An 18,745-nucleotide genomic window follows, 5' to 3' on the forward strand; every position below is an offset into this window, starting at 1 on the left:
ATATCACATAAAGGTGACGTTCTGTCTGAATTCAGTTTAGCTACACAGCAACCCCGCCCCCTCTAGCCCCGCCCCCTCTAGCCCCGCCCCCTGCAGTTTTACAAACATTTTTGGGACAAACTCGGTGCAACGACTGTCTTAAAACTCATGATAGCATAATTTTCAGATTTGTATGTGCAAAATTACAAAGTTGTAAGCGTAAAACAATATTTGTAAGTGTAAAAAAAAAAACAACAAAAAGATTTCACAGTAAACAAATCAACATTTACACATTAAAACGTTTTGGAACAACCGCACCTTCATAGATTTGCACATTTAAACATTTTTTTAAATTTCTCAACTCTTCAAAATGTTGATAAACGTACACGAGGTGTTTAGGGAACGACTCGATTTCGGCAAAACGTTCTAAGGCGAAATAAACCTTTATAAACACGTGTCCAGCTCCTGCTCCACCCGTGCAGTTTTACAGATCAGTTCTACACACTGTGGAGTCATCTGCGGTTGGAGAACACGATGATGGAGATGTTTCTACACAAGCCTCTTTATCTGAGTGAGACAGACTGAAACAATCACTGTAATGATCATAATTACACCAGGAAGAAGCGGCAGCAGCAGAAGAAGAAGAAGTCACCTGGAAAGAGCAGGGCTGATGATGTGGGAGCGCGGGGCAGTCAGCCGGACTAAACCCGGAGTAATCGTCCACTCTGCGCTCGCTAAATGCACCTCTAATTAAACCTAATGAGTTTCTCCTGGAGTCTGCCTTTGGGACGACGTTCTCGGGCCGTGCGGGGATCAGATTTGGTCTTTTTAATCCAGGGGTCTAGAGCCGGTCGTGTGCGAGTAAAAGCCTGCGGTTTGGAGCAGAGTTCAGACTTTGGTGGAATAAATTCATTTTTAAAGACAGAATATGAGTCACTTGCCAATGTTACCAAACAGATGTGTGCACTACTGGGAAATGTCGGGTTATTTCTGTCTGTATGATGAGATTTAAGGCGTAAAAAGGTTGAATTAATAACTCGTCTGACTCATTACAGATGCAAACTAAGGACAATAGCGTTTTAGCTTTTGCAGCTCATGATTTTTTAACAATATTGTAGATTTTGAGTAGTTTTTGTAGTTTAAATCTGCTCTTGTTGTTGCGTTAGTGGTGTAAATGAGTTTCAATATTATCGTTTATCGTCTGTATTCACTTCAGCGATATATCGAACTTCAAAACGTGATATTTTGACAGACGTAGAGCCGAGGAACTCTGTATTATTAAAAACTTTAGTCCTTCAGTCCAGCACAGGCAGATAAATGTGTTTCTGTTGTGTTTTTAGTTCTTTTGTGTTGAACATGATTAATGATCTTTATTGTTTATGTTGCGGTTGTTAAGACGGGAAGCCATTTTGTGTTGTTTTAGTAAAGCTAAATTAAGTCAAATCTAAAATCATAAATCAATATGAGAAGAACGTTGTGATGTTTTTGTGGAGCTGATGTTATTTCAAGAGAGATTCAGGTCGAGTTTTTCTAGTTTGACACAGTTCAGCGAAGGACAGAGGAAATAACAAACGATGATAGAAAAACTGTAAAACTAAAGTTATAGTTAATTTAAAAGGAAATGTTAAAGTAAAAACGAACAAAAAGAGGCTCTTTACAAAATGTACAACATAAAGTAATAAAGTAATAAAGCAAATGTATACAAATGACAAAAAAATACAAAAAAACTAAACTAAAACTAAATGAGAGTCACAGAACAGCTATTCACTGACAGAACGCAGCAGTGGGGCGTGGCAGGGGGCGTGTCCTTTTAAGGCGTCGCACCAATCAGCACACAGGGCCCAGGAGCCAATCAGGGGCCAGCTTTTGTCATCATAGAAAAGTGATCAAACAGTCGCTCGTCCCTGTATTCTGAAAATGTCCCTCAAACCCAGCGGCGGAACGTAACAAAGTAAAAGTTGTAATGTACTTTGCTTAAGTACTTTTTACAGTGTGTACTTTTTACTTTTACTTCACTACATCTGAGAGCAGTATCTGTACTTTCTGCTCCACTACGTTTTTTAGCAGAAGTATTTTTTGTTATAGTTTGAGACCTGCAGAAAAGTCTGAGGTTTATTTTTAACACGTTCAGAATTTGAGCAAATAAAATATACAAATAAAAAACAGCTGGGAAAAAAAGATCATTCAGTTGTTTCTGTTGAACAAATTTCAGCTCAAATCTTTATCAAAATCACCACATTTGAAGTTTTATTAGACGCAAAATCTATGAAATCCTTTTACTTTTTACCTTTTAAGTACATTTTTAAACGAGTACTTTAATACTTTTACTTAAATAGATTTTTTCATGTGATACTTTTACTTTATTTGAGTATCTTTGTGCTCTGTTACCTGTATTTGTACTGAAGTAAAAGCTGAGTACTTCTTCCAGCGCAGCTCAAACCTGCACAATGACAAATCTAAATCGTTCCCGTTCTCGTCTTTGACCTTTTCTGGTCCTTGTGTCCCACAGCGAGAGCCCGTACAGCGAGCACGGAGCGCTGGAGGAGGTGGACAACGAGGGAGGGACGGAGGCGCACACCAGCGAGGACGGTCAGTACACACACATTTGGCTTTAGTTTGGACGTGTGCAAAGATATACTGACATAAACTAGACTCAGGAGCAGGGTTGACACATTTTCAGACAGAAACAAGCAACGCCAAAGCTACAAGAATAATTTACACACAAAAGTCGTTTAACTTTGCGTGTCACAGCCAAAGAAATGGACTGAGTGAGTGTGACGTCACCCACAGCGTTCAGCTCCAAATGAAGCTCATCGAGGCTAAAGCAGTTATTAGCGTGTTTGTAAATCTGAGCGTGAGTGTCATAGCAACCAAAGAGCCAATCTGGAGCGAGGCTGTTGAAGGTAACGCCCCCTTTCTGCCTGTCCCGTTGGTTTAACAGGGAGCAGGCCCCTAGCAACGCTGTCAATCAAACCTGTTGCTAACGCTAACAGGAGCGACCTCGGGGACAGAAGGACCTGATTTGTCTGTTATTAATGTTCATATCTTGATTTACAGACACAAAAGTGAAATAAAAACCCCAGGATCATGTAGAGGGTTAATACGAACATTTAAGACCAGAATGAGTCTGAAGCAGCAGAGACAGAGAGAGGGGAAATATAAAAAAAAAAAAAAAACTCAAAATAACAAAAAAAAAAACCCAAAATAAAACAAAACAAAAAAAACTCAAAATAACAAACAATAAATAAATGAAATCAAAATAATAAAAAAAGTAAAAATAACAAAAACCAACACAAAAAACTCAAAATAACTGAAAAAAACCTCAAAATAAATAAATAAATGAATTCAAAATGACCTAAACAAAAAAAACAAAAAACTCTCAAAATAACTAAAAAAATAAAATAAAAAATAAACTCAAAATAACTAAAAAAATGAGATAAAACATGGTGGATGCAAACCCACAACTCTTCAAATTTTCAAGCTTCTTTCCAAAAATAGAAGCCCAAAGTTGTTCTAAAGAAACAGACATGGCACCTCCGCTCGGGGGAGTTCCCGGTGGCGCTGTAAGGGTTAATCTGGTGCGGCTCAGAGTGGATAATCCCGCCTTTGAGTCTGTTAAATGCAGTTACCTTGAAGGCCCAGGGAATGTGATGGACGTCCATTCATATTCAAACACAGGCCTCTCCCCGGGGCCTCTGGACGGGCACATTCCTCAGAGAAATACCACCGTTTAAAAAAAAACTCTTCTTTTTTGACCCTGTTATAATGTCGTTTCGTCGTCACAAACTCTGCACGTTTACGCTGAGTTTTTCTCTCAAACGGATTCTTAAAAGGCGTAGGAATAGCGCATGTAATAATTAGTTTGAATGTGCAGTTTGTCAGTAAACCTGTTGATTCTGTCTTTATATTTGCTGTAGAAATGTGATTAATATCTTCAGGGAATGTGGGTTCACTCAGTTTGTTTCTTTGTTCAGATATAATTGATAAAAGATTGATCCAAGTCAAACTCTGTGTAAACGTGAGATCAGACGAGGTCAAACGTCACTATTTCAAATCACTCAAACGGCAGAAAACGGGTCAAACGTTCGTGCTCATTAAAAACACGCTAGTCTTTGTCAGAATAGAGATGGAGAGCGTCGCGTCAAGGGCTCAAACTGTGAAAACGCACACAAAACACACACAAAACACACAAAAAAAACACACACGTGAGACTCTATTTATCAGTTATTTATTAGAACTTGGATCAGATCATTTTAGTTTTTGACTGTAAACAGATGCCAAACAGGTCCAATCCCAAAATGTCTATATAAATTGTTATGATGTGATGGAAAAGGAAGTTTAAACGAAGCATTTAATTTATGTTCTAATGAAAGATGATAATAGTTTTCTCCTTTTCGAGCTTTTACAGGAACAAAGATGTGAGATGTGCTTTGAGTTTGCCTGATATTTGTGCTTCAAATGAATAAATAAAATAAAAATAAATGATAGAATTACAGTTTCACAAAGATTTTATGTCAAATATATTTAAATGTATAAGTGGACGTTAAAGTGTCATCGAGATTATCCACAAAACTACATTATTTTATCGTTTAATTATGAATATATATGTTTAATTTTTATTCTAAATGATATACACAATGGAGCTCCACAGTCTCACCCACTTTGAACTCCGCTCAGGTTCTGGAAGTAAATTTTTTTGTACATTTTTCCCCAAAACGTTTTGAAAAATTTAAATATGACGAGATCAAACACGTCGCAGAAGATAAACACAGACCTGGAGTTGTGTTTTTGTGTTTCATTCACACATGTTTAACACACAAACCTGCAGATTTAGGCTGAGTTCTTCTCTCAAACTGAAAAAAACACTCTGTTCCACCTTGTGATGTCATCGTGTGGTGATACAGGAAGTGCTCCACTGTGTTTTTAAACTCCACACACCTTCATTTCTAGAATCATTTGGATCATTTCACTCCTGGAGTTGCCACTTATCTCGACTGAACTAAAGGTGAAAGGAGCTGTTCAGTTGAAAACTACCACTTGATGACATCACAAGGTGGAATAGAGCGTTTTGAGCTTTGTAGATGTAACAGACGAATAATAAAGTGTGACTCAAACATGTGTGAATGAAACAAAACACAACTCCAGGTCTGTTTTTGAGGCGATAACAACATTATAACTTAACGCTGTAACAGTCCGTTTTGTGTCATATAAATCCTTTAAAACTTGATATTATTAATTTATCTGACTCAGTGTAGTTCAGTGTCAGGGACAGACTCTTTCACCAGAAGACAAACCTCTGCTTTCAGATTGTCCCGTTGTTCCCAGCACCATCAATACACTGATATTCCATACTCTGGATAATTCCCGACAAGGTCAAAGGTGAACTTACTGACACAGTTAATACAGTAATATACAATAATGCGGCTAAAATGAATCTTGTTCAATACTGATTTTTGTTGTAATACAGAGAGATTTTTGGTCTAGTCACAAATAGAAAATGATCAGGTTCAACCATAGACAGTTTATATAAATGGACATAGCTAACCTGCGAGTCGCCGCTTTCCTGTCAGACTCGTCATTTTGGTCTTAAATGTTCGTATTAACCCTCTACATGATCCTGGGGTTTTTATTTCACTATTGTGTCTGTAAATCAAGATATGAACATTAATAACAGACAAATCAGGTCCTTCTTTCCCCGAGGTCGCTCCTGTTAGCGTTAGCAACAGGTTTGATTGACAGCGTTGCTAAGCGCCCGCTCCCTGATAAACCAGTGGTGTGGGCGGGAAGAGGCGTGACCTTCAACAACCTCGCTCTGGATTGGCTCTGTGGTTGCTATGATACTCGCGGTCGGAATTACAAATATGGCTAAGTCCGCTCCAAATTAGCCGCTCTAACTGCTCGAGCCTCGACGAGCTTCACTTCATAGTCGTTTCTTCTCGTTGAGCCTTTGAAGTTGTTTTTGGACTGATTCATGTTTGAGTTTAATCTTTAATCGATTATTTTCAAGACGCCATTTTGCTGATGAACCCCCGTTTTTACCTCCACTGTGACACGCCCACTGTGACACGCCCACTGTGACACGCCCACTGTGACACGCCCACTGTGACACGCCCACTGTGACGTCCGCTCTTCCTTCTCCAGTTTTATTTTCTTAATCGTTTGATACTCGTCGGATTCTGCAGCGTCGCGTCGTCATTTTGGTACAAATTTTTAAAAACGCTCTGCTCTAGTGCGACGTGCATCTGTCCACAGGGGGCGCCACAGTCACACGCCTCTTTATTGTCATCACATTTACGGCGACGTCAGCTCCATTGGACACTGCAGTTTATGAACGTAAACTCAGCTGGACTTGTTTCTTTTATTAAGTCGTTTTAGATGAATATTGTGATTTAAAATATGTAAATTATAACAGAGATGAGAACCATACAGACACAAGCACCATAGGTTCCGCTTTAATCATTGGGAATAATCACGCGGCTCTTCCAGTTCGGACTTTTTTATTCCTGTGTATGAACAATCCAAACGCGCTCCACTGGGTCGTGCATGATGCCTGACAGTTTGAACTCTCACAGCGGGGCTTCAGCTGTCACGCTTCAGTTTCCCCCAAACCAGAGCAACAATACGACTCTGTATGTGTGTGTGTGTGTGTGTGTGTGTGTGTGTGTGTGTGTGGGGGTGTGTGTGTGTGTGTGTGTGTGTAACCGCGGCTGGTTGGTTCTGGGCTGGTTTTGGTTCTAATTGTACACCAGAGTCAGTAGGAACATTTTAGTGCCCTGAGCCACGTCACTGCAGTGTCCAGGACTTCTGACAAATACTTAGAAAATATTCGGAGACTGAAGTTGTTTAAAATCGACGACTTTAAGACGTGAACTCCCATCTCACTGTAAGCGTGTTCCTTTCACGTGTCAGCTCCAGGAAAAGCAGTCAACGTCTTAGGAAAAACCTGAGAAGAAGCGGAATAATAAAAAATATAGGGTGTTTTTACGATTAAAAACAATTGCTCAGATATCTTAATCAGACTTGTTTTGTTCTCAGAGGTTTCCAAAGTTTTTACCTCATTTAACGTAAATTTCGGACTCTTGAGCGCGCCTGAATATGAGCCGCATGTTACAAATATGTCGTAACATGAGATATTTACACAGAAAGACACTTTTCTTTTCAAAATGTGCCGGAAAATCTGCATCAACACGACGTCAACACGGGATGAACAGACCTGCAGGGTTAGAAAATAAAACAGCACCAACACAAACCATCTGCTTTTATTTACTCTGAAAGATTTTGTCGTCTTTTTACATTGACTAAGTTCTTCCCGCTGACGCCTCCGCCGCACCATCGATTAATTGAGGCCAAACTTACGTGCAGTGGCTCTATTTCCTTCTTTGACTCATTTCTTCCTGTGTTTTCCATGATGACACTGTGTCATGATGAGCAAAATGACAGTTCAAAATCAAAACTAGTGTATTCTTCAGCGCAGAATCTGTCCTCGCGTCTGTCTCTTTGTGTTTACTGTTAGAGAGCGCCCCCCGGTGGACGTTAGCCAGTAAAAATGTATAAATTAGCCGCACCGTTGTACAGGCCGCAGTGTTCAAAGTGTGGAACAAAAGTAGCGATTTATAGTCTGAAATTTACGTTAATCAAGATGGGACTGGATTTCTCTCCGTGTTTCGCTGCAGCGGAGCCTCATCCAAGGTTCAATCACATCTTTATCTTTCGCTTTAGGTCAGTAATGTCCCGTGTTTTTGTTCCATACGCAACATCTTTTAACACAACCTTATAGAATCACGACACACACGGAGCTTTTGTCTTGAGAAATAGGGAGTTCATTCAAAACGACGCCTCTTTAATCAACGGGACGCCCAAACTGCAAAAATGCAACGTGATTAAAAACATTTATAACTTCTGAGAACGACAGAACAAATCTAATATATAATGAACTCGTCTCGTCACTTTCCTTTGTGTTGCATTTTAAAGTGGTGAAGCGTTTATGGACACTCTGTACGTTCGGCTGAGAAGGACACGGCTCCCGTCAGGACCGCGCCGTATCACGACGACGGCTTTTCACAGCTCATACACGGTTCAGCCATTTACTCTATTCTCAGTGATTGTGCAAAGCGAAGCTGTGTCTGTCCAGAGACCCCCGTCTGAGAGAAGGAGAGGGGAGGAGAGGTGGGAGGGAGAGAAAGAGGCTATTTTTAACCTGTGTTGCTGTCTTGAATACATATCGGCTTTGACGTTTAAAAGGAGCGGTGGATAAACCTGCTGCTGTGCGTGAAAGACCCAACGATGTCATGAGTTTAACGTATTTACACGATACGCTCTGTCCTGATCTGTGTTAGAATGTTGTTTTAAATAACGCAGGACGACTCAAACGTGTGTGAATAAAACAAAACACAACTCCAGGTCTGTTTTTGAGGAGGAAACAGCGTTAGAACACGACTTGAGACTCAAGTCAGGGCTGTCCAAACTACGGCCTAAGGGCCAAATGCGGCCCTCAGACCAATTTCTGTCGGTCCTCGTGCTTCCGCCTAAACTGGCCCAATTGATCAGGAAGTATTTTTTACTACAAACTGAAGAGATAAACTGAATAACATCACATTGCATCGTGACTTAGACCTAAAAATAATGAAGCTAACTTATAAACATTAGAATGAAACAACCATTTAATCTTGTTGCCGTTGTTACACCAGAACATTTAATCAAATAAAGGATTTCTAAATTCATCATAAACTGGACAATACCACAAAAAAATATTAAATTCACTTTCCACTTCACCCAAGTCACATAAACCACAAAGTCTTTCTTTTTCAGGGGCTTGGGAAAAAAAACGCTCAGTTTCTAAGTCCAGGGGCAGGATTAGAACAGGACTTAAACCAGGACTGTCCAAACTACGGCCCAGGGGCAAAATGCAGCCCTTAGACTGATTTTTGTTGGCCCTCATGCTTCCTTCTAAACTGACCCAATTGAACAGGAAGCATCTTTTACGATAAACTGAAGAGATTCTACTTCTATAACCTGAAAAACGTCACATTGCATTGAGACTTGGACCTAAAAATCTTCCTAATCTTCCAAATTTTATTCAAATGTCTCAGTCAAACGTGTTAAATCCATTTTACTCCCAAATATGTTTCAGTATTTGGGAGTATTTGGGCGTCCCCTCTGTGAAAAAAGTTTGCACACCCTTGCCTTAAACCTTACGGGATCCATTTTGTGTCATATACGACCTTTAAACTTTATAATAACAAACCCTGTGGCAGATAGAAGTTCAGTTTGTGGACCTTGTAGAGACTTTTGAAGACTTATCGAGTCGCTGTGACCACAATCAAACGATCTATACGGTGAATGGTATGTCCCTGGGCCGTATAGATCTCCTCTTTCCAGCTTCTATAAATAACCCGTTAAATCTCCTGGGGCTTCGCTGTGGCCTTGGTCAAAGTCCAGCAATGTACAGCTGGGTGACCACTATTGACTTCTACCAAAATAAGCCGCTAGCTAATTAGCCGCACGCTTGAACTCCACGCGCAGTCGCACTAAGGCCGGCGCTCTATATATTTCTACGTATGTCTATGGCGGAATGTTCAGCAGTTACCATAGCGATATAATGCACGTATTAGCAAGCGCAGATAGTTTTTAGTCTGAAAACGCAAATAAATGGATTTAAACAACGCGTGCGAGAGTGTGAAAGTGGTGTGTGAGTGTCCGCGGTCGTCTAAGGGCAGATGGCTCAGTTTGGCAGCCTCACTTCGGTCAGTCTGCCCCAGGACGGCTTTGGCTACAGCGTCTTACCACGACCAGATATGGAGGGAATGAAAAAGGAACGGAGAAAGAAAGAGTGTCTAAAAAGAAAGTGCGATATAAATTTGATGCATAACTGAAAAGCTGTTGGCTAATGCTAATGCTAATGCTAACTAGCTTGTCACTGTAGTTTTATCTGTGAGACGTTTAACAGCTCGAATCAGCTCATCTGTTGTAGGTCCAAGCGAGTCGTCCTTTTCTGATCAGATTGTGTTAAAATAAAAGTCTAGTCTAACTTGAGTCACAGAGCTTCAGACAGAGCAGTGCTTCAGTTAGCATCACAGCACCAGGGAATGTTTATCAGCTGCAAAGTGTCAATGAGGTTTACATGAAATAGAACAGAGTACAAAGTGTGTATCTTTAATGCATTGTCCCTGTCTCACCTACTGTATCTCACCTGTCTCACCTGTCTCATGTGTCTCCCCTCTCTCCCCGTCTCACCTGCCTCACCTGCCCCACATCTCACCTGTCTCCCATGTCTTACCTGTCTCCCCTGTCAAACCTGTCTCCCCTGTCTCACTTATCTCACATGTCTCACCTGTCTCCCCTGTCACGTCTGTCACACCTGTCCCCCTGTCCAACCTGTCACACCCGTCTCCCCTGTCACACCTGTCCCCCTGTCTCACCTGTCTCCCCTGTCACACCTGTCCCCCTGTCTCACTTGTCCCCCTGTCTCACCTGTCACACCTGTCCCCCTGTCTTACCTGTCTCACCTGTCACACCTTTCTCACCTGTCACACCTGTACCCCTGTCTCACCTGTCTTACCTGTCTCACTTGTCTCCCCTGTCACACCTGTCTCACCTGACTCACCTGTCTCCCGTCTCACCCGTCTCACCCGTCTCTCTTCTGACAGAGGGTGAGCCCATTGAAGCGATCGCTAAGTTCGACTACGTGGGGCGCTCGTCGCGGGAGCTGTGCTTTAAGAAGGGGGCGTCTCTTCTTCTGTACCAGCGAGCGTCTGAGGACTGGTGGGAGGGACGCCACAACGGCATCGACGGCCTCGTGCCGCATCAGTACATCGTCGTACAGGACATGTGAGTACTCGAGTACGGACCCAAACGCAAACATTTCGATCAATATTAAACGTCGTTCATCAAAGTTTATCCTTTTTAAAATTCGGTATAATCCTGCTGCTCTGTAAGTCTGACCCGGTAACGCCATGGCAACCGCATAAATCTGATCTCATTATCCCACCGCAAAAGTATAATTATATGTTTATTCTCCTGCAGAAATATTTTAGGATGAGTGTTTGTCTTGTTTTAAATTCAAGTTGGAAGCTGCTTCGTGCTCTCAGCTCGCGCTCGCTCTGAATACTAAAGAGCTCAGGTCACCTCTACCGACTGCAGCGCCTGTTCTGAGGAAAGTCTTTTAAGTTGAGCAAAAGTAAAACTGAAAATGATTCTAGAAAACGCCCCGTATGTTTCGTAGAAGGTTCTGTACGTGTGGATATGTTTAATAATAAGATCGGGTCAGCGGTCAGTGAGGTTTGACCCTGTTGAGTAAAGGTCAAATGAAAACATAACACAGAAATATGAAAAAAATTATAAAAACATTTCCATTTTTTCAGTGTTTTGGGGATTGGAGCTAAAATGGCCCCCGTTCTAGTCCGCACCAGATTATCCTTTTTTTTTTTTATTAATTAATTTTTTTAATTTTACAAACATCAGTATTTACAACATGAAGATGCAGATTTACAAGTCAGAAAGGAACATTAAGTGGACGTACAAAAGTGACGGGAATATGGGACAAAATGAGGTTTTTTTTATGTAATTCTATCTCCTAAAAATAAAAAAATAAAAAACTTTAACCATATATTTATTTAGATTTTTAAATTCTGATGAACATGCTGCAGTTTTCCCCATAGATTTTGTTCAGACTGTGATAAAACAGCCAAAAAATGCAGAATAATGAAGAAAAAAACATATATAAGTCTCAAAAAATACATTTAAGTATCTAGTTATTTACAGTCAAACCCATGAATTCTCCAATTCTTTCATTTAAAAACATCACACTCCACATTTACACATTTAAAAGTACTCAGTAAAAGTACTCGGACTATACGTCGCTCTGGAGTATAAGTCGCACCACCCGAAAAGTGCAGAAAAATGAAGAAAAAAACATATATAAGTCGCATTTTTTGGGGGAAATTTATTTTACAAAATCCGAGACAAAGAACAGACATTTTCTCTTTAAATCAAGTTGTAATAATAATAATAAAATGTGGACCAACAGGCTGAATATCAGTACATCACGCTAACGTAACACATTTATATTTATTCAGCTCCATGAAGCACAGACAGAACTGAACACGTGTCTGGTTTGTTAACGTAAGATATTAACAGTTAATCACATAAATAAAGCAGAAAAAACAAGAGAAACCATTTTGTTTTAGTGTCATTTTTGTTGAGTGTTTGTCTTTTAAATGAGTGTAATGTTGATATTTTAAATGTTGAGTGGTTCAGGAGGAGTAGATACTGGTCCAAGTCTAGAGCCCCTCGCACGACTGTCACTGTGACAAGAACCAACATGTGACATTATAGATTTGAATCATTTCACATATAAGTCACATCTGAGGAGAAGTCACACCCGACAAACTCAACAAACTCACACTTATAGTTTAAAAAATACAGTACTTTCTATATTAATACTTTTACATTCTAGAAATTGTATTAAAAAAGTAACGTATTCCGTGTGTTTCTGTGTCTTTTTGAACATTTATCTTTACTTTTATGACGATACAATAAGCAGCAGTGTCGCCGTATAGCTCCAGATCGTTTTAGACTCTAGGGGGCGCCATAGTCTCCTGTATTAAAGGTCAAATATTGCACAAAACTAACTCTTGTCGCTTTACGCCATGTTCTAATGTCGTTTCCTCCTCAAAAACAGACCTGGAGTTGTGTTTTGTTTCATTTATTATTCGTCTGTCACATCTGCACAGCTCAAAACGCGACGTTCCACCTTGTGATGTCATCAAGTGGTAGTTTTCAAGTCAAACCGCTCCTTTTACCTTCAGTTCGGTTGAGATAAAAGGAGCTGAAATGATCCAAATGATTCTAGAAATGAAGGTGTGTGGAGTTTAAAAACACAGCGGAGCACTTCCTGTATCGCCACATGATGACATCACAAAGTGGAACGGAGTGTTTTTTTTGGGTTTTTTTCCCATTTGGAGAGAAAAACTCATCCAAAATATGTATGATTTGTGTGTTAAACGTGTGTAAACAAAACAAAACACGACTCCAGGTCCGTTTGCGATGTGGAAACGGCACAACATCGATCTGAAAACGGCGTCACACGTCCGCTTTAATGGTGATATATGTTTAGCCGTTCGCCGCTGTCCCGTCGTCCATCTCCAGGGTCCTTAACCAGCTTCCTGTCACAGTCTCTGGCCCTCAACCCTAACAAGCGGACCACTGGCTGTTTAACGGACTGGATTTACGATCTCGTTAGAACAGGAAAAGAATGACTCCAATCACTTAAGAGCTGGCCCCGACAAAATGGTCACTTAGAACGGGCTCGCGCGCTCCTCTCCGCTTTCCTCCTGATCACCGCTCCTCAATAATTCACCAAAGGGATCTGCGCTAATGAAATATAGAGGTTGGATTTACAGCCGTAGCCCGTGGCGTTCTGAGCGCAGCGACATGCGACGAGAGGGCCGAGGTCTGGAGGAGCAGGGGTCCGCTTTAAAACGCCGCAACTACGACAGAATCAAACACGCGGAGCACAGGAAGTCGGCTCTCGGGGTTTGGATGCCAGACTCTCTTGCGGTCACTTAAGTGCTTGTCCCGGCGAGCGTGAGTCAGCAGATGTTTGAAGAGTAACTCGCTCCGTTTGATGAGTTGCGGATGACGTCGCGGGCGGATTTCTGTCGGCCGATCGCGTTTAAACGTCTGATATTACGCAAAAGTGATCTCTCGTGAGCGTCGAGTCGGGTTAGAATGGATGTTTTGAGTGACTCCTACGTCTCCGAAGCTCAAAATGCTCCGCTGCACTTTGTGATGTCATGAAGTGGTAGTTTTCAGCTACTTTTTTACGTTAAACTCAGGCGACATTGGCATTTCTAAGGGTGAAATTATCTAAATGGGTTTGGTAAAAGTAGACGAGAGCACTTCCTGTATCACGACATGACATCACAAGGTGGAACAGGGTGTTTTCTTTCAGTTTGAGACAAGAACTCAGCCTAAATATGCAGGATTTGTGCGTTAAACATGTGAATGAAATAAAAAACCTCAACTCCAGGTCTGTTTGTGACGAGGAAACATTATAAATATCACTTTAACTTTAACACAGATGGACGCAGCTAAAATGAATTGAAATTGTTGAGATTTGTGTCGTAGTCCAGGGAGTTCTTGGGTTTAGCCACTGATAGAAATGATCAGGTTCAACATTTGTGCGTTTACCTTATGGATATTTCAAAGTACAATTTAATTAATAGGAGAATCTAGCTGTTGCGCCCCCATCTGGGAGTAAGACGTCATCACATTCAAGAGTCTGAAAACTGTAGGATCTGGCAACCCCACAGTGCAGACCTCGTTCTTCTTTCTGATTGGATAAACAACCTGAAAACCAAACTGTAAACTGTTTAAATCGTTGAGTCGGTGTTACAATTGTTTGCCTGGAATGTTCCGCAGTGTGGCATTAAATGTATGCCGCTCTTGTCCAATCGCAGGCCTTGAAAAACTTGTATTATCGCGAGCTGGTTTGCCCCGGTTACAGTCACAGGTGAGACCGCAGAAAAGAGATAAACGGGAGGTAGGTAAGTTTAAAGTCAGTCGTGTCACACTGTGGGACATTTCAGGCCCAGCGACATCGCCATGGAGACAAATAAAGTTGAAAGTTGCACAATGCATCTTTTAAATCAAAACAATAATCACAGACTGTGTAAAGACGTGGCGTGACGCAGCGTTCAGCTCCAAATGAAGCTCATCGAGGCTAGAGCAGATATTAGCATTAGTTTGTAATTCCGACCGCGAGTGTCATAGCAACCAAAGAGCCAATCAGGAGCGAGGCTGTTGAAGGTAACGCCCCTTCCCGCTCCACACCGCTGGTTTAGCAGGGAGCGGGCGCTTAGCAACGCTGTCAATCAAACCTGTTGCTAACGCTAACAGGAGCGACCTCGGGGAAAGAAGGACCTGATTTGTCTGTTATTAATGTTCAGATCTTGATTTACAGACACAATAGTGAAATAAAAACCCCAGGATCATGTAGAGGGTTAATACGAACATTTAAGACCAGAATGAGTCTGAAGCAGCAGAGACAGAGAGAGGAGACAAAAAACTAAAAATAAACTAAAAATAACTAACATATTAAAAATATATATATATAAAATTAACTCAAAATAACAAAAAAAAAAAAAAAAAAACTCAAAATAACAAAAATATAAAAAAATATATAAAATTAACTCAAAATAACTAAAAAAAAAACCAAACAAAACAAACAAACTTAAAATAAAAAAAGTAAAAAAATAAATAAAAAAAAAACTCAAGATAACTAACTAAAAAAAAAGGAAAAATAAACTCAAAATAAAAACCCCAGGATCATGTAGAGGGTTAATACGAACATTTAAGACCAAAATGAGTCTGAAGCAGCAGAGACAGAGAGAGGGACACCGTTTTTCAATGTAAAGTGAATTGGAGCCAGGGATGATCACTTCCTGTTTGGACCGCAGCAGCTAGCATGTTCTCTCTGTCCGTTCATACACACAGTCTCTGCTCATAATGAACACAAACGTCACAGAGTCAGTTATTACAGTTCGTCCGTAATCTGATCCATGGTTTCTTTTGAACCGTGAGACAAAACGCTGACGCAAGAGAAAACTGAGCTCAGACGCAGCAAAAGCAAACACATATAAACCCGACTATTGTGCTGATTCTTCTGTTTCTTTTCTTGTTTGTCTCTCTCTTGTTTTGTTTTGTTCCGTCACCGTCCCAGAGATGACAACTTTTCGGACACTCTGAGTCAGAAGGCAGACAGCGAGGCGAGCAGTGGCCACGCCGCCGAGGAGAAGTGCTCGGGGAAAGACATCAACTCACCCACGGACACGCGCATCTCCGAGGCCTACATTAGCAGGTCGGGTTCCACACTGTTGGTTTATTGATGCCTCTTTAGCAGCGCTCGCTTAGTCCGGGTTTAGAATGGATGTTTACCACACACGAAAGCCTGAGTAATGGAGTTGTGTGCACGAGTCGTTGGGTGGAAGTACTTAGCCTGTTGTTTTTGCAGTATGTGAGGAGTATGTGCAGCGACATTGTTGGTGAATAAAAGCAAAAAAAACGTTAACTGGACTAAAGTTTTAGAGTGAAAACGTTTGACTGATCATTACTGCTGGACACTGCCTTAAATCCGTCTAAAACAAGGAGCTAACTACACTGAAACTGAAGCTAACACACCTTTTTGTTGTCTAGGGATGAGACAATAAACAATAATATCGTTTATCATGATAAAAAGGATCGACAATAATCGTTCGTGGGACATTTTATATAATCGTGATAATCGCCAACAAAGATAAACGCCGTTACATCAGCAGAATGTGAAGAAAAAAATGACTTATCCACAGGGGCGTCGACAGGGGAAGACAAAAGGGGCTGTTGTCCGGGGGCCCAGGGTCTTAGGGGGCCCAGAATTGGACCCTCTTACTATTAATTTGTATAACAGGGGGCCCATGTGAGGCTTATTGTCCTACGCCCCCAAATTTCCGTCGACGGCCCTGCTCATACATGATATTCTCTGTTAAAAGTTATAATTATTCACATCCAGAACAACTTTAATCATCATCGTGATATTGCAGTTATTTTGGTCATGATCGTCACGCAAAACTTCAACATCATCCCAGGCCTAACTGCGTCTGAGTCATATCTTGCATAATCATCAGGCTCTGACACCTATTAGCATACTGGCTACTAGCATACTGGCTAATAGCATATTGGCTAATAGCATACTGGCTAGCCCTAATGTTTTCCTTGTTTTGTTTTAGGTCTGAGGTTGGAGTTATAAAGTGCTGTGGCCAAGATTAATTAATACAGATTTTTTTTTTATTGTTATTATTATTATTATTACTTTTTAACTTATGACTTTATTTACTTTTCCTTCCAGACATTTTTTAAGTCAAATCAGTATACACAAAAAAGATTATTATTATTATTATTATTATTATTATTATTATTATTATTATTATTATTAATTTATTGGTTTATTATTTTATTTATTATTTTTTACATTATTATTGTTATTATATGTATGTCTCATTTCTGGTCTATAGTTTGTTGTTTTATCTGTGTGTGCGGGGGTCATTTAGTTAATTTTGTTATGTTATTTGGAAAAAATAAGTTTATATTATTATTATTATTATTATTGTATTAAAAGTACTGTGCTCTTCTTTGACACTCCACCTGATAAAAAGACTTTTGAAAGAAAGAAAATGAAAAACGATGTCAGTTTTTGAGCGTCACCACCAATAAAAATGATCATTATTTCGTTATTTTAAGGCAAAATACGACGTAATCAAAGGGAAAAACTGTGTCCTGACGTCATCACACTGAAGAATCTGAAAAGCGCCGGTGTTTTCTTCTCTATTCTTTGCTGTGTAACGTTCCTCTGACGCCGTATTGTGAGACGAGGCAGTTTCCTCTGCAGAGCGTGTGTTAAACAGACATTGTAGCAGCGCTTAGTCATCAGCAGGTCACATGGGAACACGCAGCGGGGACTCACACACACACTCACACACACACACACACACACCACACACCACACACACACACACCGTCACACCTCCGTCTTCTGACTTTTTGCTCGTTTTGTCTATTCTCTTCGATCTCACACCGTTTTCTTTGCTCAAAATTCCACCAAGTATAATTTACGTTGCTTTATATCGCTGTGGAATCCCGATACCGATTCCGATTCTTTAGCTTTAAGTATCCGCCAATACCCCTCGATATTCCCCAGCATCAGAGCAGAGACAGAAAACGACGTGTATTTCCTTTAAACGAAAATAAAATGAGACAAAACGGATCCAAATGAGCTGTGTAGTGGAAATAAATAAATAAAAATTCAACCGTTATGAGACTTTTTTTACACGTCCATCCAGGATATCAGCTGAACCGATATTTCAAAGCCGATATCTGGTCTAAAACTTTTGGAACTACAACTTTTACTGAACATAATCATTACGAGTATAAGTTATGATATTAAAACGTAAAAATCTTATCGTCTTATGTTGTTTTTTTGGGCGCCATCTTGTGGAATTTGTGTCAGTCCCAGCCCGACTCCCCAGACTTTTTACGGGATCGTAGAGATTGATTGATCGGGTTTTTTCATGACCGATACCAACACTGATCGTGCAGAATCCAGAGAAACCGACGGCTGATATTTTTGCGCTGATTTCGATTGTTTTTTCCAAATTATGTCGTGTCAATTTACTAAAAACTCACCCACAGCCCCTTTTTTTTAACCACAGACACTTCTTGTGCAGTTTTCTCTTTGCACTGACATTTAAATTAAAGTTTTTACATTTTCTTTTGGCAGTTGTTGGTCAGAGAGAACAAAATATCGCCCTCTGCTGGAGATGTAAGGCCAATAACGGAAACGCTGAGTCCAAACTGTGCAAACCAACACTCACTTTAGTCGTGCTCCTCGACTCAAACTGGTGCAGGACATCGTCAGACGCATCTTAATGAAACTCTAATATTCCGTGGAGCTGCGTTCAAACCGTGCACCTGTCAGCCGCTCTCAGGTGGAGCCCGCCGCCTCCTTTCCTCGCCGCAGTCCACGCCCTCTCTCCTGCGTTTATACCATTGTTGAATCATTCATGTCGTGGGATATTTATGGGACGTTTCTTCTCGTTCTGCTCTGAGTGAACAGCAAACACACGAGGAGACAGTTTACTTCGAAGTTCAACATCCCAAAAATGAAATGCTCGTCGAGATATTCAGACGTTTATTGTTATTGTTTCGTACGTTGACCGTTTTGCGCCGCGCTCTG

At 40.7% G+C, this 18,745-nt stretch overlaps 1 protein-coding gene across 6 annotated transcripts in view; it reads left to right on the forward strand.

Moving 5' to 3' along the window:
* srgap1a (SLIT-ROBO Rho GTPase activating protein 1a) overlaps positions 1 to 18,745 on the forward strand; it is a 142,275-nt gene that overhangs the window by 118,920 nt on the left and 4,610 nt on the right. For all 6 annotated transcript variants that reach the window (XM_055222624.1, XM_033967676.2, XM_033967677.2 and 3 more), the window contains exons 18-20: positions 2,489 to 2,568; positions 10,626 to 10,806; positions 15,701 to 15,838. In XM_055222624.1, the coding sequence (XP_055078599.1) occupies positions 2,489 to 2,568; positions 10,626 to 10,806; positions 15,701 to 15,838 (399 nt within the window). The remainder of the gene's footprint in view (positions 1 to 2,488; positions 2,569 to 10,625; positions 10,807 to 15,700; positions 15,839 to 18,745) is intronic.

The sequence above is a fragment of the Periophthalmus magnuspinnatus genome, chromosome 6 (assembly GCF_009829125.3).
Source record: "Periophthalmus magnuspinnatus isolate fPerMag1 chromosome 6, fPerMag1.2.pri, whole genome shotgun sequence".
In the NCBI taxonomy this organism is placed as follows: domain Eukaryota; kingdom Metazoa; phylum Chordata; class Actinopteri; order Gobiiformes; family Gobiidae; genus Periophthalmus; species Periophthalmus magnuspinnatus.